At 42.4% G+C, this 24,922-nt stretch overlaps 1 protein-coding gene across 5 annotated transcripts in view; it reads left to right on the top strand.

The window, feature by feature from the left end:
• The window catches only part of UST (uronyl 2-sulfotransferase), a 350,080-nt gene that overhangs the window by 212,718 nt on the left and 112,440 nt on the right, over positions 1–24,922 (top strand). For all 5 annotated transcript variants that reach the window (XM_023632884.2, XM_070256415.1, XM_070256413.1 and 2 more), the window contains exon 6: positions 22,908–23,005. In XM_023632884.2, coding sequence (XP_023488652.1) covers positions 22,908–23,005 — 98 coding nt within the window. The remainder of the gene's footprint in view (positions 1–22,907; positions 23,006–24,922) is intronic.

Raw genomic sequence — 24,922 nt, 5'->3', positions numbered from 1 at the left:
GCCTTTGTGTTTTCAAGTTCTTTGGATAAATACCCAGCAGTGGGATAGCTGGATCATATGGTAGATCTATTCTTAATTTTCTGAGGATGCTCCATACTGCTTTCCATAGTGGCTGCACCAGTTTGCATTTCCACCAGCAGTGTATGAGGGTTCCCTTCTCTCCACATCCTCTCAACACTTCTTGTTTCCTGTCTTGTTAATTATAGCCATTCTGACGGGAGTGAGGTGATACCTCATTGTAATTTTGATTTGCATTTCCCTGATAGCTAATGATTTTGAGCATCTTTTCATATGCCTGTTGGCCATCTGTATATCTTCTTTGGAGAATTCTCTGTTCAGATCTTTTGCCCATTTTTTAATTGGGTTGTTGGGTTTTTTGTTTTTGAGATGTATGAGTTCTTTGTATATTTTGGATATTAACCCCTTATCTGATATATGGTTTGCAAATATCTTCTCCCAATTGTTAGGTTGTCTTTTCATTTTGTTGATGGTTTCCTTTGCTGTGCAGAAGCTTTTTAGTTTGATTTAGTCCCATTTGTTCCTTTTTTCTTTTGTTTCCCTTGCCCCTTCAGACACAGTACTTGAAAATATGCTGCTAAGACCGATGTCAAAGAGCATAGTGCCTTTGTTTTCTTCTAGAAGTTTCATGGTTTTGGGTCTTACATTCGAGTCTTTAATCCACTTTGAGTTGATTTTTGTGCCTAGTGTAAGGTCATTGTCTACGTTCTTTCTTTTGCATGTGGCTGTCCAGTTTTCTCAACACCATTTATTGAAGAGACTCCCTTTTCTCCATTTTGTGCTCTTGGCTCACTTGTCAAATATTAGCTGTCCATAGGTGTGTGGGTTTATTTCTGGGCTCTCAATTCTGTTCCATTGATCTGTGTGTCTGTTTTGTGCCAGTATCATGCTGTTTTGGTTACTATGGCTTTGTAGTATATTTTGAAATCAGGGAGTGTGATACCTCCAGCTTTGTTCTTTTTTCTCAGGAATCGTTTGTTGTTCCATATAAATTTTAGGATTCTTTGTTCTATTTCTGTGAAAAGTGTCGTTGGAACTTTGATAGGGATTGTATTGAATCTGTAGATTGCTTTAGGAAGTATGGACCTTTTAACGATGTTAATTCTTCCAATCCAAGAGCACAGAATATCTTTCCATTTCTTTGTGTCTTCTTCGATATCTTTCTATAATGTTTTATAGTTTTCGGTGTACAGATCTTTCACCTCTTTGGTTAAGTTTATTCTTATGTATTTTATTATTTTTGTTGCAATTGTAAATGGGATTATATTTTTAATTTCTCTTTCTGCTACTTTGTTGTTAGTGTACAGAAATGCAACCAGTTTTTGTATGTTGATTTTGTATCCTGCGACTTGACTGTTTTCATTTATTATTTCTAAAAGTTTTTCAGTGGATTCTTTAGGGTTTTCTATATATAAAATCATGTCGTCTGCAAAGAGTGACAGTTTCGCTTCTTTTCACTTTTAGTACTATTAATAATTTTTACTGCTCCATCAAAGACGTTCGTAAATGAAATATTTTTTTAATTGCAAGTGTGTGCAGTGGTAAAGAGCACTGTGATGTCTAGTCTGCTGTGGTCCACTGTCTTGATTCTCATTAAGGAGCCAGCCGTTTTACCCCCACAGTTGTGCACCATCAGCACAAATGTTGACACCATCAAAAGGGCAAAGAATGCCTTAGTATTATTATGAAAATAGTTTTCATCTTGTGGACCCCTGAAAGGGTCTCAGAGTCCCACCAGGGATCTGCGGACCACACTTTAAGAACCACGGTGCTAGATTAAGTGGCAAGCATAGAAATTCTTTTAGGCACTCAAACCACACAGAGAACTCTATTTGCATAAAAATTTTGTTGGTGGTTGTTGTAGTCTGCTCTCCAACTCTTTGAAATGGAAGTTTTACCCAAGGTTTTAAGGGAGAATTTTAGAAATCTCAGTCAGAAAGAACTTGTGGACATTTTTTGATGGCCCAACGCTGTAATGCAAGTCAGGAAATACATCTTACAGCAGAGACACATGGCTTCTGCACAAGAAAAAAATATTAAGAGAGGGGTCTTCACCTCCTTCATGCTGTGAACCCCTTTACAGTTCGTTGGAGCCTACAGGCCTCTTCTGAGAATAATGATTTTAAATGCATAAAATAAGATACTTAGGATTACAGAGAAAACAAATCATATTGAAATACAGTTATAGCCCCCCGCCCCTTTTGGGAGATGGGGAGTCTCTGTACTTCAGGTTAATAACCACCTGCTTCCTACAACCCCTGCTGGCGAGGAGAAACACCTGGGGTGACATTTGTTTTTCAGTGTATTTGTTTCCAGGTCGTTTAACTTCTTAAGTCCCCAAATTCTGACTGTCAATAAGACAGTTAGACCTACCAATTCCAGGGCAAGAATGTGCTACAAGAAGAGTGAGTTTCTCTTCCGCTTTCTATAAGACTGAGTGACTGAGTGGCAGATGTCTCCAGCTAAATATAGACTCTTTCTAAAGGAGAATGGCCCCAGGCTGGAGGTAGGAAGATGCTGGGCACTGTCTCCCCAACAGCCTAGGAATATTGAGAATTCTTTACAGGGACTTTCGGAAATTTTGGTTAGTCTTTTTGGAAAAATTGTTTTACATCAATACTTCCTTCTTTTTCTCTGCTTCTTAAACCGACATCCTTAGGTTTATTGTACTTTAAGAAACTATCTACCATTTAGAACTAAAAGTTAGGAAGCAAAGAATTTACAGTTGTATGGTTACCTGAAGAGTGAAACCAATAATAACCCCACAGTGAAATTTTCTACTCTCGAGGTGAAAGGTTTGTGAATTATTGAAAAATAGCTTATTCATCCACTTTCATTAAAGAGAATGTTGGTGCTGATCATTGAAAATAGGAACAATCAAAAAATCATCTATATTTAGTCTTGAAATTAATAAGAAGTATTCCAGCATCGTGATCTCCTCTGATTATGTTTTCCTTGGGCGAGTATTGAAATGAATTCTTATTCTTTGACTTAAGGGTGGAGAGGTAAGTTGGTGGTTTGAAAATATCCCAAGAGTAGGAAGCCAACCTGTGATTTTAAATTTGCCACAAATAATCCACCAGGTGGGTTTCGTCACTTCGTTAGTCAAGGGTCTCATTGTAGTCTTTATAGTCCTGGTAAGTTTTCTCGTGAAGGAAATCATGCTCCGTATAAACCACAGCTCTCCTTCCTGTCCCCACCACCAGGCTCTTTTAGTTTTTATCCTGCTTTCTTTGTACTTCTCACTGCATAATTTTCCTTCCAGGGGCAAATAGAATCATCAAGATCTTGCATTTCCACAACCACTTTATCCAATATCCAATGTTGCTGAATCCTTCATCGCCCTTAATCAGTGCATTCAAAAGCAAACCACGTATGCACTCCTAAAGTTCTCTCTGTAGTTTATAAAGCATTTTCAAATACATTTTCTTTCCCCACAGCCATTATGTGAAAGAAGTGTTACTATCCTTAGTCTATAGATGAGGAAACTGATGCTCAAAAAGATGCAGCATCTTGCACATTGTAATCCAGCCAGTTAATAAGAGAACAAGACTCAAACCCAGATCAACTGATGACAAATCCAGTGTTTTCTTCCCTATCCCACCACTGTCTCTTATCTGGTCTAGTCTTGTTGCAAATCCCACTTGTCCTTTATCTACCAACAGTATTCTTGTCAAAAACAATAGCACAGTGAATTATAAGATCCTGTATTTTTTCAGGGGGTACCCAAACTTGAAATGGACATGGCTAAGAGCACTGGATCATAAACTGGTCAATTGTGGGTCATATCTGACCTGCAGGCATGTTTGTTCACTCACAATTTTTGTTTTGTTTAGGTACTAACATTTAAGAATTAGGAGATTTCATACAAAAATCCAAATTTCTAGCTTCTCTTGAAAAATCAGAAGATGGGGCAAACCTGGCATAAATTCCATGTGGCAATGATCCGCTCTAACTGAGCAACAACAGCCCCCTTGAGACTGGAAGTGTGCTTTCCAAGTTTGTTCCGGGCTTCTCCGCTCAGACGGCCAGTGTAGGCAGAGGGCCCCTTTCATGCCTTCATGTTCCCTGACAGGCACTTGTGAGTGCTGGTGTTTACTGTCTCTGCTCTAGAAGATGAATTCCTGGGGAGCGGGGCAGGGAAGGCACTGTACATGCTACGGTGCCCAGCATTTATTGGGAGCCTGGTAAGGGCAGTGTTGAATGACTGCTAAGGACCTTGTTAGGTTTCTTGAGTGTTATACCTTGAGTATTGAAAGTGTACATCTTGGTCATTACAAAGAATTGGTTCTAACCCCCTAACTTATTATAGTAGATTGTGGCTTAACAGATTGTTCATGGTGAAAGAGAAAAAGAGAGAGAGAAATGACCCCCTTCCAAATATGTTTAAAGAGTTTTTTATGAGGAAGATTCTGCTTTCCCTCCTCCAGATTCTCTCACGTGTGAGTCTAAATGGTAAACATATTTATACACTTAGTCTGTGGATTGGCCCCGTCATCATTGGAAAACTCTCATGTATTTTAAATTGAATTTATTACATTTTTGCTTTTCTTGTTCTCACTTTGAGAGACTTAGAGAAAAGAAATCCAGAAAACTCTTTTTTAATAGTTTTTCATTTCAATAGATGCTGTACTTATGTATGTAGAAATTGTTATAGTAATTTGAATTTTTTTCAAGAAAAAGGTAATAAAAGAAAAGCTATTATAATCCAGCCCTTAAAAGATAAGAATTGGTGGGGCTGGCCCAGTGGTGCAGTGGTTAAGTTCGCACATTCTGCTTTGGCAGCCCTGGGTTTGCCAGTTTGGATCCCGGGTGTGGACCTATGCACCACTTGACAAGCCATGCTGTGGCAGGCGTCCCACACATAAAGTAGAGGAATATGGGCACGGATGTTAGCTCAGGGCCAGTCTTCCTCAGCAAAAAGAGAAGGATTGGTGGCAGATGTTAGCTCAGGGCTAATCTTCCTCAAAATAAGAAAAGATAAGAATTGGGGTTTACATTGGTTTGCTAAAGGACATACCCTTAAACACAGCTGCACATAATGAAATATGAGAGAACATACTATAAGGAAGCTGTGAGAGAAAACCCAACGACCAGCATAAAAAGGGGTTTGATTTTGTAACTTTTTTCTTTCTTGCATTCTATGTATTTCATTCTAGAGCAGAAAGAATCCAGGAAGCAGGGCCAAGACAGGGTCAGAAATGAAGCTCTAAACAAACTTAGGCTGGAAAATTACAAAGACGAAAGTCTGAGGATTCATTGAGGACTCCTACCCACTGGAAAACAGTCCAAGAAGCCTTAAAGTGGTGAGAGAGATAGAATATGAAGGAAGGAATGAAGAAGGGAATAAATGAATGAACAAATGAATTACAAAAAAGGAGGCCCAGGGAAAAAGAAGGAAGAGAAAAAAAAAGAGGCATGTGGCTGGGGATAGAACTCTACTCACAGTATTTTTCCTGGAATCTTTTTGGTTTGCTTTTTATTCTGCATTATGGAAGATTTCAAATATTCATAAAAGAATAATCCAGTAAACTTCCATCACCCAGATAATTCTTAATCACCCGTGGTGATGGGTCTTAAGAAACTTAAATTCCCAGTTGATCTAAAATAATCATTCTGACTAGTTTCAACATCTCTTTCTTGAACCTGTTGTGGATCCTTTGTGACCTTCTGAGTTGGGACTCTGGGGCCACAAAAAGGAGAGGCTGTGGGCCTAGAAAAATCCACAAACATGCTGTTTATACCCTGGATAACCAGAAGTTGAAAGTGTGACTTATGTGGTTCGTTTTGGCCTCTTAGGCCAAAACCGTTAGACTATTGGATGTGAAAGAAAGAAAAGTGAATTCTGAACCTCTTCAGCTGAGACGGCAAAATCATCAAAATTCTGTGCGGCTAAGACAGTTTCTGTGGCTTTTAGAAGCTGTGTGGCCCAAAGAGGTCATAAATAATTTTTATGGTATAAAACCCTTAAAGAACATACTTGATTTCCCAGGAATTCCTGCCATTCTTCCACTCACGACGTTTCACGTTGGTTGAGAAGATGTGTTTGAGCCTGGGTTTTCTGCTCAGTACTGCCTCCAGGAAATCCGAAACTGTGCTGAGCCTCGGCATACCCCTTCGGCTTCTTTTAACAGGTGAAAGGAACAGATTTGAGGTGAATGATTCGTTTCTCTCCACTTCCTACTTCAACTTCTATGTAAAATCTACAGTGGTCCTTTTGATTGCTGGCCTAAGTTTTACCGGCATCTTTTCCTTCTGACATTACATAGGGAGCAAGTCAAAGTTAAAATGTATTTTCATGGTTATATTAAGAGCCAGAAGGATAAAATTGTAGACTCTGTAGGATCCACTGGCAATCCATTCAAAAGATATCACGCTGCCGTCCCCATAGAAAGCCTACAGAATAGGGACCTGCCATTTTCTATGTGACTAAGTAGAAGGGAGGTGGGTAGGGTTCTTCATAAACCTGACTTCCTGCTTATTTTAAGAGTTCGATCAGCATCTCGTTATTGGTCATATTAGAAGGACAGGTGGTCCCATTGACTGTGTGCTTCCACATATAATCGGCATAGCCCCCTTCTGCAGAGCTGCTGCCATCCATCACTGGGCTGAATGCACTGCGCTCAGGGGGCTGGCGGGCACCTGGTTAACCCAGACGGCACTGTGAGAGCCCACAGCAGAGTTACTGGTGGCAGAGGTCCAGCCACATGGCTTTTTCTGGGCCTTGGAGATTAGAATCACAAAGTCCCAAAGCCGTTCTTCCTCTAAGTGGAGCCCACATCTGGAATGCACCTTTTCTAGCAGGGTTATAGGTCATTTAATGGCATTTCAGTCGTGCAGATGTCTGCTTTAAAAAAAGGATCCATAGTGATATATCTTTATGTACAATATCATTTAAGTACTTTCTGTTTAAAATGTATCATTACTTGCATTCTGGATCTCACTCTGCTGGTGAATTTTTTATGATGTTGTTTATTGAAAAACACTGCTGTCTTCCGAAAGCTTTTATCAGATTCCCATGGTGATTTGCTAGGCACAGCACAATTCAAATTAAAATTTCATCATCTTCAAAGGCTACTTTTATGAGCTATAAGAGCGCACCTTCCTGGCCCTGGATGGGTACCACAATACAGATAAGAGACGTGAAGCTTTTCTTCCAGAAGTTTAGTCTCTATACTACTAATAAAGAATATGTACAGCAAATACTATGCCATTTTTTTTCGTGGCATACTTCAAATATTGGAACTTTTGGCAACACAGTTGACGGGATGAAAAGATTCAAAGCAACACCAATATAATAAAGTCACTGCTATACTATAATGTCTTGCAAGGTTTGTAGGAAGAATCCTTAGGACTCACACTGTTTGATGTCCAGCTTAAACTGTGCCTTGGTCCTACACTGTCTGACATGCTCACGAAGCAGAAATTATCCCATTTCAGTAAACGGGTGACCTTGCTTTGGCCTGGCCTTGACGTTTTATCCAGCTTCTTTCCTCTGACTTAGCAAGTGTGCTGCCCGTACTCCAGCACCCACAGCTCTGCACTCAGGGTCCCTTCCGGTAGACCTGCCTGCAGGAGAAAAACGTGACTCGCTCACACAGACCCCCAATCAAGAAGGTGTAGTGATTTCATACTCCTTAGCCCCAAACACATAGCAATGATAGACAGAATACTAAAAAAGGAAATCCAAAGGATTTACCAAATTAAGAAAATAAGACGAATGTCCACAAGCCTGGAACAATGCCAGAGTGATGAGCAGCAGTGAAGCCCCAGGAGAGCTGGGCTGTGGTCCATGATCGGGCAGTGGCAGCCCGGAGTTGGGCTCCTGCAAGGCGAAGAGGCCTAAAAGTGCCCCCTCTCAAGATGGGGGCCCGAACCAGCCTCAGTGCTTTAAGGGCCCGGGGCGGGGAGCCACACTTCGCCTCGCCGTCAAGCAAAGGAAGCTGAACAAAATGACTGTGGACCTGTTGCTGGAATTATGGCTTTGTAAGAGTCTCTAGATGTAGAGACGGGGAGAACAAAGCTGCAGCCTCACAAGTAGGAAGCAAAACAAATCCTTGCTGCTTGGTAACCAGATCTGTAATATTCCCTCCGTTGTTCCCATAGGATGAGAACCACAAATATGACCTAGTTCTGCACTAAGTGCCAGGAGTCCAGATGATAGTAACCACAAAACCACTAGGGAAGGACAGAGGGAGGGAGGGAGAGCGGGAGGGAGACAGAGAGAACAGGGAGAGGAGGAAGGGAGGAGACAGTAAGAGAGAGAGCAAGAAGAGTGACTCTCCCACTCAAAATGAGCCTAAGCACATGAAAAAAATCCACTACCAAGAAACACAGCCAGCGAAATCTACTATTGGAACATGAATTCATTCCAGATGGTGTTAAAGAACAATCTGACAAAGACTTTAAAATAAGTATGCCTAGGATGTTTGAAGAGATAAAAGAATGAATAACCTCCATTAAAAAAAAGAAGAGGTGGGCCAGCCCTGTGGCCAAGTGGTTAAAGTTCCACACACTCCGCTTTGGTGGCCCGGGTTAACAGGTTCGGATCCTGGGCACGGACCTACTCCACCCGTCAGTCATGCTGAGGAGGCATCCTGCATAGAAAGTAGAGGAAGACTGGCACGGATGTTAGCTCATGGCTGATCTTCCTCAAACAAAAAAAAAAAAAAAGAGGAAGATTGGCAATGGATGTTAGCTCAGGGCAAATCTTCTTCACCAAAAAAAAAAAAAGCAGGAAATTATAAAACAAAAACAGACATGAAACAAGAACATGAGGCTATTTTAAAATAATTAGTTATAAATCTTGAAATGAAATATGTGGCCATTGAAATAATTTAAAATTAAGAAATGGAATGAACTCTCAAACCGAATAAAGTTAAAGAAAAAATTTGTGAATTAGAAAGTAGTTTTGAGGAATTGACCAAGAATGCAATTCAGAGAGATAAAGACTAGATAGATAGATAGAAGCAAATTATTAAATTCATCTATTTAGAACAGAAGGGTTCCTCTGTTGAAACAGAGAAGCTGAAAATAATGGAATGGGGAAAGGTGACCACTTATATACTAAAAGAAAATTTATAATATAAGACAAATTTTAATATAAGACAAAAGCTTCAATAAAATGAGGCACAATGTACAAATAAAGAGAACCAACTACCCAAAAGATATGCTACATAAATGTTAGTAAGATTACCTATTATAAACTACAAATAAAGGAAGACAGACACAATTATTCATCAGCTACCTGGGGCCAGGGTGCTTAACACAATACCTTATGTACAGTAGGTGCCTTAATTCACAATATAATTAAAGAATCTTGACATTGATTTGTTGAAGATTTCAGCTTGAATTGTTTAAACACAATGAGCAACCAGTTTTGAGCTACTCCAAAGTAAGAATCTCTGAAATAAAATTGCATTAGCCCATATTGTGCCTTCATAGATATAAACTATATAAGAAAATTCTAGCTGAAAATTTAAAATTGGAATCCCAAGTGAAGTTAAAAAAATCCCCCAATTTTTTTCAAGACGGACTCACATTAAGATATCCCACTTGTATACAACTTAGGGTATCTGATGATTTCTTAAGTAACTCCCACTGGGCCTAACCTCTGCTTAAAGACATTCTTGGTGCTAATGTTCCAGACATTATATATAGAGGGAAGGAAAATGATTATCAACCCAAAATACCAAAGTTATGAGAACTAGTGACTGATAATGTATTCCACTTTTACTTTTGAAAATGTTTGTACAAAACTGGGTCGGGCCCAGTGTTTTTACGCTAGACTCTGTAGACATTTATCTGCCTAATAAAACAACCACACAGTCTGGCAAAATGCTGCCTCCTTGGCAGTCCTGCCTGCCCTGGAGCCTGGAACAGCACTGGACTCAGCAGATGTGGCTTTCAGAAGGCTGAGAGTTGAATTCAGGAAGCCTGCCCAGCGCCCACCTGTGTGCTGTGTGCCTTCCTGAAGGCCAGGTGGATGCCCTAGCTTTTTCTAGGCTCAAAGGGCCTCTATTCATTCACAAGGAAAATGAAAACTGAAATAACCAAGGAATTGACATCCTTTGTTGGAACTGCTCGATATTGACACTACAGACCAAAATTACAATAAATTAAATTTCTTTTTAATAAAAGATGCCATGTGTTTTAAAGGATATTTTTGACATTTAGAATGTAGATACTACATAGAATTTAACACTATTGTACATGTAAGAAACCTACTCTTCCCCTAGTCGACATGGGTTTGATAGCCCCCTCTTTCCCTAAAGGGTAAAATGGGGAGAAGAGTAGAGCTCTCAACAGCCTGGACCCTAAGAAGGAGAAGAAGAGTAAAAAGTTCTCTCGTATTTTTGTTTTTTCCACAAAGTTCTCTTTAATCACAGGACCCAAGCAATCATGACCCAGTTGGTGAGCTCAGACCTTGTGGACCCTACAATCAGAATCACCTGCTTATAGAGGGCAAAGAGAGGAGCAGTGTGCTGGGACGGGACGCAGGACCCTGATGTCCCTGATGGGAGCAGGACAGTCCAACAGGCAGAACATAACGTGACAGGGGCAAGTCAAAGTCAAAGCAGGAATGTGACATGATGAGGTGCCACTGGGACCCAGTAAATGGCCCAGAGTCCAGGAGTAGACAGCATTAAAAGCTCACATTCATCACAGAGCCTGGTGACAGACCTGATGTTCAGAAGCAAGACACTTTGCCCAAGGAGGGGCTACCTAGGAACAGCAAGTGAGAGCACCTTCTTCTAGAATCTAGAGGAACCAGAGGTACTAAGGGAGCTGATAACACAGAGACCCAGACACAGGAGGGAAACCTGGCTTCAGGTACCAGCAGTGGGTAACCGAGTCGGCCCTTGGAAACAAGGAAGCAGCGCAGTGATCATGTTGGGACCCAGGCATAGGTCATGCTGGCTGTTTCAATCTCTTGCACCTCCATGTGTTGGCCTAAAGCAATGATTTTCAGATTTAGAACCTTCTTATCAAATAAACTCAACCTGTAAACCTACGCAAAGCACAGCTTTTCTGGTTTTGGTAGGGCCAGGGGTCCTGGAGCCCTGCCCACCTGGCACTCCCTCCATCACCATGACCCGGTGTACACCTTGACTTTTTCTTTGACTAGAACTCCTTAAATTCCTCCTTTCTAGGCCCAGGATTAGCTCTAGGATTGGAGAGGGTTGAATACACTGGCTATAGAGAAGGGAAGGTTCCAAAAGCTGGAGAAGAATTCAGGATCTGACAGCAAGTTCAAGTTGACTTCTGGTGAGCCTTCTGAGTAGATAAGGTACATGCAACCTATGTGGTGTGGTTTGTGGCATCCTCAGCAGCCATGGTCCCCATTTTTTAAAAGTCACCCCTCCTCTCAGCAAGTTGACAGAGGTCCCTGAGCTTCGTTCATTTAACAAGATGAAGTAAAGCAATATCTCCAGTACATTGCGCATTCATTCCACAGCCTTTCATTAAGTGCTAAATGATCAATAAATGTTGGCTCCCTCCTCTCCTCTCCTTTCCTCCTTCTCCCCCTCATCATTAGAACCTTATTTCTTTGGGTTAAAAGACATCCCTTATTAAAAACTAAATGTTTCTAGGGAGCACATTAAGTGTGATCACTTATTTATACCTCCGTGTGTGTTAACTTATGAGATCATTTCCCCTAGGCACCAAGCTGAGAGCCCTTTCTGATGGGCAGAAGTCCAGGGTGCCCATGGGGAGGTGAAAGGCCCTTAAGGGGACAGGTGAAGACAGCCATGACCAGTTTCTCACAGACACGATCACACCCAGTAAGGTGGCATATTGAAAGAGGGAGGAGGGCAGACCTGAGCATGGCTGTGGTCCTTGTGGCATTGTGCCTGGCTTGACTCCCTGGATGAACCTGATCGTTGCCACAGACCTAAGAAGATGGCCTCAACCAGGATCCCCACCCTGGCCCATGGGACCCTTGTGATCCACTGAGAGTAACTGGTCAGGGCCAGTGCCTGCAGTCGACTCACAGTGAGCCTCCCTGACACTAATCCCGTGTCGTAGATGTCGCTCTGATCCTCCATCCTGCATCTTTCCCGCATTCCATAGCTACAGAGTGCACATCATCTCTGTCTGGATGTGGCATGAACATCACTGGGCTGCCTCCTGTCTGCAATAGGCCCTTTGAAGATTTTCCTACAGCTTTCTCTGAGTGATTGCTGGGACCTTCAGGTCGCTGCAGAGAGTTGAATGAATGATTCCTCCTGCTAGGCGTTCTATTACAAGGTGATGCTTACCTTCATGCAGTCAACTGGTGTTTTCTTAAACATTTCCAAAAGTGATCAAGATTCCAGGTTTGATGGCATTCCAGGTTTGATGGCATTCCAGGTTTGATGTCTGAGACAGAAGGTTTTGTTGGCTGTCAGAGATGCCCATCCATCCCAGCCCTAAAGAGCAGAGGAGCCTGAAAGGCCTGGAGGCCAGGCACTCCCTCACTGCTTTCTTAGGTTATTATATGTGATTTCCCTTTTCAAGGTGCACAGAGAGCCCACAGCCGTTTATTGAGTCTCTGTCTTCCCAGGTTGCCCTTACTTACAAACTTCTGTTTAAATTTGCCTCCTGATTTCTTTAAGTGATAACAAAGAGCTGGTGCAATAAGGTTCCAGCTGATTAGGGTGCCTTGGAGATTTTTCTGTCAATTTGCCGTAGGCTTGAGGGAGATAAAGAGAAACCTTCTACAAAGGAAGGAATTCGTGTTGCAACAATAAAGATTGTGTAATAATTATAGACATTTTAACATGTGAAAATATTGTATTAATGTGTGAATTGAAACATAACATCCTAAAGTAACAGGGACTTGAAGTCAATATTTCTCAGGTCGTAGATGTTTGCTGTGAGTTTTCTTTTGCGTTGATCCTATTTCAGTTTTCTTCACTTGTACATTAGTAATGATGTGTGTGCTTGGAGGTTTGGGAAGACTAGCCCCTGCTGGGCGGTTTTCATTTCAAGAAGACAAGTGGCCTACAACCTTAATTCTCTCCCAAGACCCCTTAACATGATGATAAGGGGATTTTAAAAGGTCAGACACAGCCATGGGAGAACAAAAGGATGAAACACTTGCACACATACCTAGGAGAGAGAATAGAATGTTGGTAACTGATAAAATGGGGCAAGGAAGCCACAGCCGAGTGAATTTGGAGGAGAAAATACAGCTGAATAAGAAATGCGTGTGCCTGAGCCCTGGGTGGGCTTATGTGGAAATGCCAGACAGTGGAGGAGGGTAGAAGGCAAGAGGCTAACAGCAGGGATGGACGGGAGATTTCCATGGGAAAGAGTAGCCCTTTACCCATCCCCACCTGGGACAGTCCAGCAGCTGCGTCCCAGGCGACAAACTGGTTCTTTCCCAAAGAATGTGAATGTCTCCAGAGAAAAGACCCTCCTAAATCTGGCAATTAAGTAATTTCCAGCAACATAGTGAAGCCCACTGGCTGATAAACCCTATCCGTGTCAGCACAGATCTCCATCAGTTTTTAGAGACTCATTATTAAATATGAATGGACAGGCAAAGCTCCATACATATGTGAAAAAAGACTATACCTTGAAAGAGAGGGGTTGAGAATCACAGAGACAATAGTCCCGGGCCGGCCCCGGTGGCGTAGTGGTTACATTCGGCGCACTCCACTTCGCCAGTCCGGGCTTGATTCCCAGGCGCAGAGCTACACCACTCGTCTGTCAGTGGCCACACTGAGGCAGCACCTCACATACAAAATAGAGGAAGATGTTAGCTCAGGGTGAATCTTCCTCAGGAAAAAAAAAAAAACAATAATCCTAAGGGAAACTGAAATTTCAGGAAAAATAAGAAAGCTTTAAAAGGGAGCTGCACTTAGTTTCCTTAGAGAGATTCGAGACAATATTAGACCCACAAAAAGAACAGAGTGCTATAAAAAGGAAATCAGTGTGTATCAAGAAAGAATCCTTAGACATTAAAATGTGATTGCTGTGATAAAAAATTCAATAGAAGGACATGACAGGTAAGGTAAGGGAAATTTCTTTGAAGAAGAGCAAAAAGACAAAAGCAGGAAAAGATGAAAAAATAAGAGTCACGAAAGAACAGTCAAGGTCCAAAATCTGACTACAGAGAAATCTAGAATTAAAGAATTGAGACAGGGGAGAAAATTACTTAATTATTTAAATTATTATTGTTATTGAATTATTATTAAATTACTTGAAATTGTTTAAGTGCGTGCACACACATACACATAATACAAAAGAATATCTCCAGCTTGAAAGACCTGAGGCTCCAGGTTAAAAACGTCTACTAAGTGGTCAGCACAATGTGAGATCCATAGTGAAATTTCAGAACATCTAGGACAAAGAAATGTTAAAGGACACAAACACGTCCTCTTATGTTCACATACACATCACCTACAAAGTATGGAGAATATTACTGACACCGATTCCTTATCAGCAACACTGTAAACTAGAAAACACCACAGCAAAAAGTTATGTGAGGAGCTGCTCCAGCAAAACAAGGGAGTAAACAGAATCTAGTTAAATGGTATGGTTACCTATGGTGAGCGCAACTGAGGGGCAGAAAGGGGTAGACTAAGAGATAGTTGCTTTTCATTATAACCCCTTTTATAGCATTTTTTGACATGTGTATGTATTACTTTGACAAAAACTTAAAAAAACTTTCTTCACGTAGCACATGTACTTAAATTAGCATTTGAGATTAGAAAAGAAAAAAGTGGGGGAAAAGCCATAGTTTACCATCTCAAACCCAACCATTGTTAAAAGTTTTGGTCTAAATTCTTCAAGTCTATTTTTAAAATATAGTTTTTTTAAAAACCAACAGAGTTGTAGTCATGTTGTATATATATTTTTACCCTTATTTTCTCTTGTAAACATTTTTCTTATAGTTACATATCCTTTGTAAATATTTTAAATGACTGCAAGTATTCTATAATTAGATATATTATAGTTTACCTCATCTCTCTAATTGCGTTGTTTATAATCTCTTGATCTTTTAAATAATACTGTGATAAATATTTTGCAACAAAGATAAAAGTAACTCGTGTCTTTTAGTCAGCTTGACTCCGTCTGAATGTCACTATTTTTATTTGGTTAGGCTCCCCAAGTTTTCCAGGGTCTCTGAAATCATGGTAGTTGTGGTCTCCGCATCCCTGATAAGCACCAAAATCTCTTGATCTCAAAGACAGTGGTTTCTTATTTTAGTAACGCTGTGTTTTAACAGAAGTGCAAGGACATTTCTGGGAAGCAGCATTTACAGCCTGCACAGGACCCTACATACAGTCAACTTGAATGCTCCGTAAACTTTGTCGCAGCTAATTGAAAAGGACCTACTGAAATCTAATGAACACTGAGCCAGAAAATGGATTGATCCTCATCTTAGAATATAACATCTCACGATAAAACTGTGGCTACTTCTTTTTTTTAAGTCTAATGCGATAGAAACTTGAAATTCACGATCCTGGAGTTCAAATAAGGACTTCAAAAATGTTTTGTCTCTTGTGTCTATGAGTATTTCAGTGTCAGGATTTAAGGATTTCATTGAACCAGAGTCCCCAGTGAATAAGGATATTGACTACAATAAATGTAGACTGATACTTATCCACAAAGCCTGTCTGCCATCCTAAAGTCAGACACACAGCCCTAGACTCAGAAGTGGTGGGAAGGGCCACAGAGCCACCAAAAATAGATGCCACAGATGTTATCCATGCAACATCACACACTGCTTACAACAGGGAGAACAAAGTGCTACTCTGCTTGATTGTGTTGCTTCCTGGAGGGCTCAGAAGGGTTCCCAAGGGCACTTCCCAACTCTCCTAGAAAGAGCGTGTCATCAATGATTCATGCCTGACGTGAGCACACAAAGGGAAAACGCTGGTATCTGGCCATCTGCAGCTTTCAAGTCCATTAATCCTCACCAAGGAAGCCTTACTTGACTCTTCTGGGGTTCTGGCTCAAAGTTTTTTATAAAGCTTGAAAAAGCCTTCCTTATGGAAGACTGCGTGATGCAATTAAAGTTAGCTCAGGTCACATCCATCCCATTTATCTGAATTGATCAAACCGTTAAACTTGTAATCTGATTGTCATGGTCCACCTATGGGTCAAGGATTCATGTATTGCTTTGACAGTGAATGACGGTAATTTTTCTCTCTCCCACTTCCAACATGGCCATGTTGGACGGACAGTCACATCCAGCAAGAGAAATTGTCCTTTATTGTATCCTTCACTTTACTGTTCAAGTTTTCCTCATGTCTGTGTTCTTAGAGTGTGAAGATTGGCTCCCAAATCAAATTCAAATCGACATTGAAAAAGAGTTTCTTAATGTCATGATGTTACATTGTTTCATGTACAGAGGAAGATGAGATATTATAAGCAGCAAAAAGTTTCACAATGGTGTATTTTGGCTGCTTTTGCATAATACCATTTGTTTTTCCACCAAACTATGTTATTATTTTGACTTAGCACAAATACACATTTCATATTTCCTTATTTCCTTCCTCTCTGTTTTCTCTGTGAGTTAGCTGAAGTCACTAATTAAAAACTATTGAAATCACCCAGGAATCGTGTTTTTAAATATAAGCTAAAGGACAGAGGAATTAACATGCAGAAAGTGGAGCCAACCCTGATGGCCTAGTGGTTAAAGTTCAGTGTGTTCCACTTTAGTGGCCTGGGTTCAGTTCCCAGGCGCGGAACCACACCACTGGTCTGTCAGTAGCCATGCTGTGGTGGTGGCTCCCTTAGAACTGGAAGAACTTACAACTATAATATCAACTATGTACTGAGGCTTTGGGGAAGGAAAAAAAAAAAAAAAAAAGAGGAAGATTGGCAACAAATGTTAACTCAGGGTGAATCTTTCCCAGCAAAAAAATTTAAAAAAAAACTCACACAAAGAAGATGCTGGGCATTAATACCCATAGTTACTGAGCTATCACAGCCCCCTGCTCTTTAAGGAAAAAAAAATGTGGAAGGCATAATAAAGATGGCGTAATCTTAAGAATTGGGTGACAGGGAAAATAATCTGTATGTTTGATTTCTAATCTTTATAAAGGCAAGCATTATTGTCCCCATTTTACAGATGAGTATACTGAGCCTCCAAGAAGTAGACATTGGCCAAGACTCCACAACTCCTAAGTGGCACAGCCGAGATTCGAACTGAGGTCTGTCTGGTACCCACCTCAGTACTTTCCCTCTCTGCCTTCCATGAAAGGCAAAAAGTTTACATGATAAATGCTGAGTGAAAGTCTTTTATTAACTCATAAGCTTGGGACTAAAAAAATTACCACTTTTTCTAGATCCTCAGATACAAAACTATTCTTAAAAGTTGGTTGATTTAAGGAACCAGCACATCAGCACACAGTTTCATGGCCTGAGATTATATGGCTCAGCCCCGTTTTATACAGATGGGGAAACTGAGGCTTGAGATGGCATGGTTTAGCTAAAGACTCGCTGCTAATTAGTTGCAAAGCTGGGACGAGAACCCAAATTTCCTTTTCCTCATTTGGGTTCCTTTTCATATGGCCTCTCGAGGTCTGTGCTGCTAAAGGCATCCAGAAATCATGCCTTCTGAAGTCCTAGGCCATACGGACAAAGCTGATAATGTCATAGGCAGGGAGCTGTACAAAAGCACCAAGTCTTTTTTCAATCCAGTAGTTTTTAGACAAGGTGCGGCCTTATGAAAGGAGAAATAAAATATGAATCATTCCTAAATTTACTTTTGTGATAAGATTAACTCCACCTAGGATCTCAATCCTTCCACCCTTTCCAAAATTGAAACCAAGAGAGGTAGCAGTTGTCAAGTTCTCTCTCCACACAGAAAAGAGCAGGCAATTTCAAGTCTCAGACGGAAGCAGGCACAAGACCTGCAGGGACCTGGCCATGGGTGAGAGAAGGAAGCAGGGCCGGTGGTGTGGGGCAGTGAGTGCCCAGGACTCCAGTGCAGTGTCTGGTCTCTAGAGCAAGCCCAAATGTGGATGGAGCAAGTGTCGACACATAGAGAAGCCCCAGCAAGGGGAGCTGGGAAGATCAGTGGGGGCGCCAAGTGGCCCTCAGTCCAGTTTGGAGGCCTTTCGTGGGCACCATCAGGCAGTCCTCCCACTCACAGCAGAACCCTGGCCACGAGCAGAGCATGTTGGGAGCAGACCCCGCCCTGGAGACTGAGCTGGTGGCTGAGGTTCCAGGCAGGACCCCTTCCTGGAGACATTTGGGGTTCCAGCCAACAGTGAAGAGGATGTGCCGTGCTGGGCACCATTGGCCTGTCCCAGGGACCCCACTGGGGCAACTATATGGAGAATGCATTGGGGGAGGAAGAGATGGAAAGAAGAGATACTGACTAACAGGAGAGGAGCTGAATGGGGCTGTGGCGTGGAAGGGGTAGGAGAAGGCAGCTTAGGAAACCATTTGGGGGCCAAGTTGCAGGGCCCGTGGGCAATTGACAGGACGTGGGGAATGAGGGTGGGAGAGGAAGCAGGAATGACTCCTGGGGTCTGGCTGTAGTGACTGGGGTTTCCTTTGAACACAGAGGCCCTTTGACTTCAAAAGATGAGTGTAGCTCATCACAATCCATCTTATGAAAATTTTACAGGAGCAAATCAATAAAAGATTATTTTGTTGAAAGATCAAAGTGGAAGAAGATGATCCCACAAAGATAACCTAGAGGGTGTTAAGTGTATGCCTTTTTTTTTTTTTTTTTTGATGAAGAAGACCTGCCCTGAGCTAACATCCACCACCAATCCTCCTCTGCCTTTTTTTTTTTTTTTTGCTTGAGGAAGATTCACCCTGAGCTGGCGTCTGTTGCTAATCTTTTTTGTTTTTGCTTGAAGAAGATTAGCTGTGACCTAACATCTGTTCCAATCTTCCTCCACTGTGTATGTGGGAGGCCCCCACAGCATGGCTGATGAGTGAAGTAGGCCCACACCCGGGATCTGAACCCATGAACCTGGGCCACGAAAGCAGAGAATGCAGAACTTTAACCACTCAGCCACACGGCTGGCCCCAAGAGTACACTTTTTAAAATAGTAAAGTTTAGAATAAATTTCAACAAAAACAGTCCAAGTTTTCTTTTTGTAGTTTTGGCAATTAAAAGGATTCTCTTAGTTTCCTGGAACATTCAGTTATAGAGAAGGTCCCATTTCCCTAATAACGTGAGATTATGAGCAGAGTGGGGTCTTAGGTTTAGGCCCAATCTTAAAAGAAGACCAGACTTGGGCAGGGGGAGCATTGCAGGTGACACATGGAGAGATGGAGGGACCCTATGAGCAGGTGCTGGCCAGCGGGTCAGCTTGGCTAAAGTCATCACCGTGATGATGATCTTAGAGCAAAGTTAAAATAAATATTAAAGTTTTCCTTTAAAGCAACTTTATCCTGGAAACACTTGCATGGAATGAAAAAAATGAAGTAGTAGAATCATTTAAAAATATATATGTACGAAGAGAACTCGAGTATAAAAAGGTGATTGTAAAGCCACACAGGATAGCAAGGCTTACGCCAAAGTTCAAACCATTAATGCAATTAATGCAGGGGAAGCCGCATGGTCCCGGGGGACTGGACAGTGGCCGTCACAGGGGGACACTGTATGAGCAGCTGTGTTGACACTTGTCCCATTCAGTTTCCCAGGACACTGAAAGGTCACTCGCTGAAGGCCTCGGTTCCAGTATGAGCGGCCTGTGTGAGTGGCCAGGAGCACTTCCTGAGGCCCCTCGGCCTTGAGCTGCTGGGAAGCACGTCACGTGCCATGTGCCTGGGCGTAGGCGGCTCGAGCGTGGGTCTTCACAGCTCGTCGTGTGCTTCCGGTTGATCTTACACCTGAGTCATCTCTTATTTATGTCCTCCTATAGCCTCTCCATAGGATGGGTTGTGGCCAATGCCATTCATCAACCTAATGGGCCCAAACGGAACTCTTTGAAATCCCCTGGGACATGCCTCGAGCTAAGAAAAGAAGAATCATTAACAGCGCTTCTGAGACTAGGAATTTATGTCTTCCCATAAATTGATCCCGGGAGGTTATTTGTGGACTCCAATAGGGAACTGGCCTCCTTGGGCCCTCGAACCTCCTCCGCCTCCGCTCTCCCACCCCGACCAGCTCGTGTCCTCTGCTGCTCCTGCCGGCTCCAGGCCAGGATCTCTGGGGAGGATCAGGGCTGTGTGTCTTGGCTTTTTCCTTCTGCCATTTGTTCATTCATTCATTGAATATTTATTGCACCCCTGCTTTTTCCAGGCAGGGTGCTAAGCGCTGGAGACGCAGCGAACAGACCGTCTGTGCGCTCACGGCCTTACCACCTAAACAAATAATGACACAAGTTCTTGTTAAAAGGCAGCCGTAAAGTGAACTCTGGCCAAGCGCAGGCTCCGTGAGAGTCTCTCCGGGGGCCCTGTTGCCCTGCCCCTCATGTTAAGGCGGGTCTCTGCAGGGCTGGCTGTGTATGGGATGGATCTCTGGACACCTCCTAAACCACCACCATTTTACTCTGCCCTTGGTGTGCAATCCTGGCCGGAGTGGACACACTCTGCCTCTGACACACCTGCCTTGGCAGGAGTTCCCGGGCGCTCTGCTTCACCCCAGCTGCGGCTCCCTCTCTCTGACCGCAGCCCAGTTATTGGGTCCCTCTGACCTAAGGCTCAGGTCCCTGGGGGACACCAGCTGCCAGAGGACACAAGAGCGTGATGGAGAAAGGGAGGTCTGAGCATCTTCACAGCAAAGCCCAGTCACCCTCCCACACAAGCTTTGGTTTATTTTACGACGTGTAAATCTCCTTATACTTTTCCGTTTTTTTTTTCTTTGCCGGGAAAGAGTCTCCCTGAGCTAACGTCTGTTGCCAGTCTTCCTCCCTAAAGCTTCAATGCTTTAACCAAACTTCAACCACTAGGCCGGCAGGGCTGGCTCTCCTTACACTTTTCTGATGATAAAAGTAAAACACATACATTATAATAAAAGCTAACATTTCAAAGATGAATAAAGTAAAAGTTCAATATATTCCCATCCTGCATTACATCTGCCACCATAAATAACTACTTTTAACAGTTTAATGTTTATCCTTCCAGGTATTTTTGTGTTTATGTAAACACATAGGTTTATTTTTATATTGTCCAACATGTTCATATTGTCCTATAATTACCTTTATTTCATTTGAAAATTCCTCATGGGTGCTTTTCAGGACAGTACACGTAGATTCTCCTTATCCTTCCTGAGTGCCCAGTAATTCACTGTAGGATGTACCATAGCTTCTCCCATTAGTGAAACATTTCAGTTCTGCCATTTTACTGTAATAAATCTTGTAGCAATAAATATCCTTATACTTATATCTCTCTGTGTCAAATTCTTCTTAGAAAGGTATTTTGGGTCCAACATCATGCTTTTTTTTTTGTGAGGAAGATTGGCCCTGAGCTAGCATCTGTTGCCAATCCTCTTCTTTTTGCTTGAGGAAGATTGTTGCTGAGCTAACATCTGTGCCCATCTTCCTCTACTTTGTCTGTGGGACTCTGCCACAGCCTGGCTTGATGAGCAGTATGTAGGTCCACACCCAGGATCTAAATCAGTGAACCCCGGGCCACCGAAGCAGAGTGTGCCAACTTGACCACTATGCCACTGGGCTGGCCCCTCTTGCGTTTTTAAGGAGTTTTCCTACACAATGAGGTGCTCTTAACCACCCTTCACTTAACACATGGCTGGATGGCCTGAAGAACTCCATTGGCTTCTAGTGTATTCCTCTCTGGGAACTGTGCACTTCTGCTTCTCACAGGAGACTCAGCTTCATTAGAGTGTGTTTGTTGGTGAAACTGTTTATTATAGTTGAATTTGTTATTGTAATTGGGTGATTTATTTAATTGGTATATAAACCAAAGAAGTATAATGGGGGAAAGACAGGGTTGTTGTAAAAGAAAAAAAGTTTAAGTTACATTTTTCTGATTCCCAACTTAAAAATATTTAAGTAACTAACCACCTGCCCCAATCATATCAGATACAGTGGTTTCAACCAACTCATAAATTCCACTGACCATGTGACTGTGTTAGCGAGTGACACCCATTCTTCATCTGCCTCACCAGTATTGTCGCTGGAAAAACACCCCATAGCTATTTGATTTGTTTGTAAATTGGGTTATCTTTTCTCCTTAGAAATACTTAAGAACCAGGCGTGTCTTATCCAGGGTGTCAATGTAGTCGGCCGTGATAAAAGTTGATTCTTAGCCTTTCCGATGCATCCCCACCGAGCCATTGCAAGGTCTTGTAATGCTCACAGACACAACATGGTCACCCTCATAGAAGAGAAATAGAAAATCTGGGAATCACAACTGTGGCCTTTGTGAGTGAGATAATGTCTGTACAAATATCCTATCACTTTCTAACCTAGGATAATATTAGAAATGATTTTATAGCCCCTCCAAAACCTCCAGACTCTTCACATGACTATTGTAGGTACTTAATAATTGTTCATTGGATGTATGGATACACAAGGAAACACATTGGTACAGGGCTGGCCATACAGGGGTCCCTGATTAAGAATTAAGTCATACTGAGTTCATTCAACAAATATTTGTTAAGTGTCAAGTGTATACCGGTTGGTTGGTCACTTCTGGGGTGACAGCAAATCATAGTGGATAGAATTGCTCTCAAGATACTTGTTATCCAGCTAAAGAGTTCAGGCCACTGGGAAACATAGACATATGGTTCCCTCCATAGAACAAGGGCTTTCTGAAACGCTCTGACCATATGTACCCCTGCCAGTGGAACAGGATGAGGTGAGGCAAAAAGAAAGTGTCCTCATGAAATCTGTGAATTCTCTACATCTCCTCCAGGCTTACTCGTGTAATCGAAGTCTCAGTTTTACTTACACTGTGTGGCATCTGATGAAGCCCTGCAGAGACTCCAAGACCCCTCACTGCTGTGTTTTCTCTTCTAGGACATCAATGAGTGTATTCTTGAAAACTATCCCGAGTGCTCCAATCCCAGGTTATTTTACATCATCCCGTATTTTTGTGGACAGCACCCCAGATGCAGGTAAAGACCAATGGCGCATGGCATGCTGACGTGGAGAACAATGGAGGAAACCCAGCACTGGCCCCTCTTGGGAGCCTTCTGTATCCCTAGTCTCTCAACCTTCTGGAATTCAGTTAATATTTACTGTTAATCTTTGGAGATCGCATTTGAGACTCTGAATGTCCAATACATAGAGAAGTTCAGACTAAGGTCTAACAGAGGCCTTGGGACCACCCCATGGAGCTGTGTAACTGGAATGCCAACCGAACTCTTTATAATACTTAACACGTAGCTGTCACTACTCAGCGCAAGACACAGTAAAAACCAGGGGCAAGGACCCAGCCTGTTCCTCCATAGTGACTGTACTTTATCACAACCGTCCTCGCCTGTGTGGCGTGTCTAATAGGATCTGAACCATGAGATGCACACACCTAACATTTAATAGTGTCTCCCTCATGAGACATTGCTAGTAGAAAGAGAGGGAAGTACATTCTACTGATGGCCCCTCAGTTTCACTTGGATGCAAGACTTTCTTTAGCAAGTGACTTGCTCAGATAGCAAGGGCACTCAGGGTGTGGACCGCACACCTCCTGCATCAGCCTCCCTTGGGGTACTTGTTACATCTAATCACGGTCTCTGAGGTGGGGCAGCTGTTTGCTACACCTTCCAGGTGGTTCAGGTCTAGCTACAGTTGAAACTCATTGTACTAGACAAACGTGCAGCCTCAGAGAAGAAATGCTAGTAGCAGTGAATACTGTCTTTGCTTTGTGGAAAATAAACCCTGCTACCAGAAGTGACATTTGTCCCACAAAAAACATTGATGAGAATGTTTGTTGTCTTACTGAAGAGACCAAGGGGAGACAGTGGTTTCTAAATTGCAGCTCATTCATTGTGCTTTTTGCTCACACGGTGATGGACTGCTTCATTATTCTGTGTATTGTTATTGCTGTTTCGTTGAGTGTACCATGACACAAGAGTTTGTTTCTGGTCAGAATACTGGGACTGGAGGTGTCAGTTTTCTGCTGCAGCATAAACTTCCAGAGTTCGGGAGGCCTTGCCCTTGTCCTCATGACGCCTGGTTCAGGGTCAGTGCGTCAGACACTGGGAAGATTTGGGGCCAGATGACTCGCTTCCTGTCACAGCGAAGATAGTTATTCCAAGGAACATGATTCTAACTCCCTATGATTTTTTTAAATTATCTATTTCCTAATCTTGGAGAGAGTACTTATCTCAGTACACACAATGATTTTCAAAACTCTTTGGAAATGTCACCTTCTTCCATCTTGATAACAATTATTTGAGCTAGATAAAGGTTATTATTACAATTTTTCAAAAGAGAATCCAAGCTTGCCCAAATTCCCCCAGATGGTAAATGGCAGCCACGCCTGGAACCCAAGCTCCCCATCTGGGGCTTTCCTCACTCACATCAGCGTTGTCGGCTCAGTGATCTGCCTTACAAATAGATTAGGCTGTTTTCCTTCTGTAATTTAAAAAACTGTCTTTGAAGAATAAGATGGTTAGCAGACATCACCTGACACCTATTTCGATGTCTATAGAAATACTATGTCAGTAAGTTTCATATTTGAAAACTTCTAACTTACGTTGGTTTGGTTTGGTCCTTCTATTAGAAAGACATTCTAATCACCCCTGGATCAGTGTTTCTTAGGACCTAACTCCCTGTGTGTGTATTCTTCTTTCAACAAATATTTAGGCAGGGCTCCCTGAGTTCGAGGCCCTGGGCTGGGCATTAGGAAGAGGTGAGAGGGGTAGAGGTGAGCAGAGTGGAGGGCAGGGGGCTGCTGGAAGGACCCGGGAAGGCTCCTGGAGGCGGCTGCCCCTGAGCTGGTCCTTGGAGAAAGTGGGATTTGGTCTTATGCAAATTGGGGGGGGGGCGGTGGAAGAGATCAACTTTCTGTGTGCTGTTGCTGCATTTCAAAA

The sequence above is a fragment of the Equus caballus genome, chromosome 31 (genome assembly GCF_041296265.1).
Source record: "Equus caballus isolate H_3958 breed thoroughbred chromosome 31, TB-T2T, whole genome shotgun sequence".
In the NCBI taxonomy this organism is placed as follows: Eukaryota; Metazoa; Chordata; class Mammalia; order Perissodactyla; family Equidae; genus Equus; species Equus caballus.
This window is presented reverse-complemented; position numbering and strand designations above follow the sequence as displayed.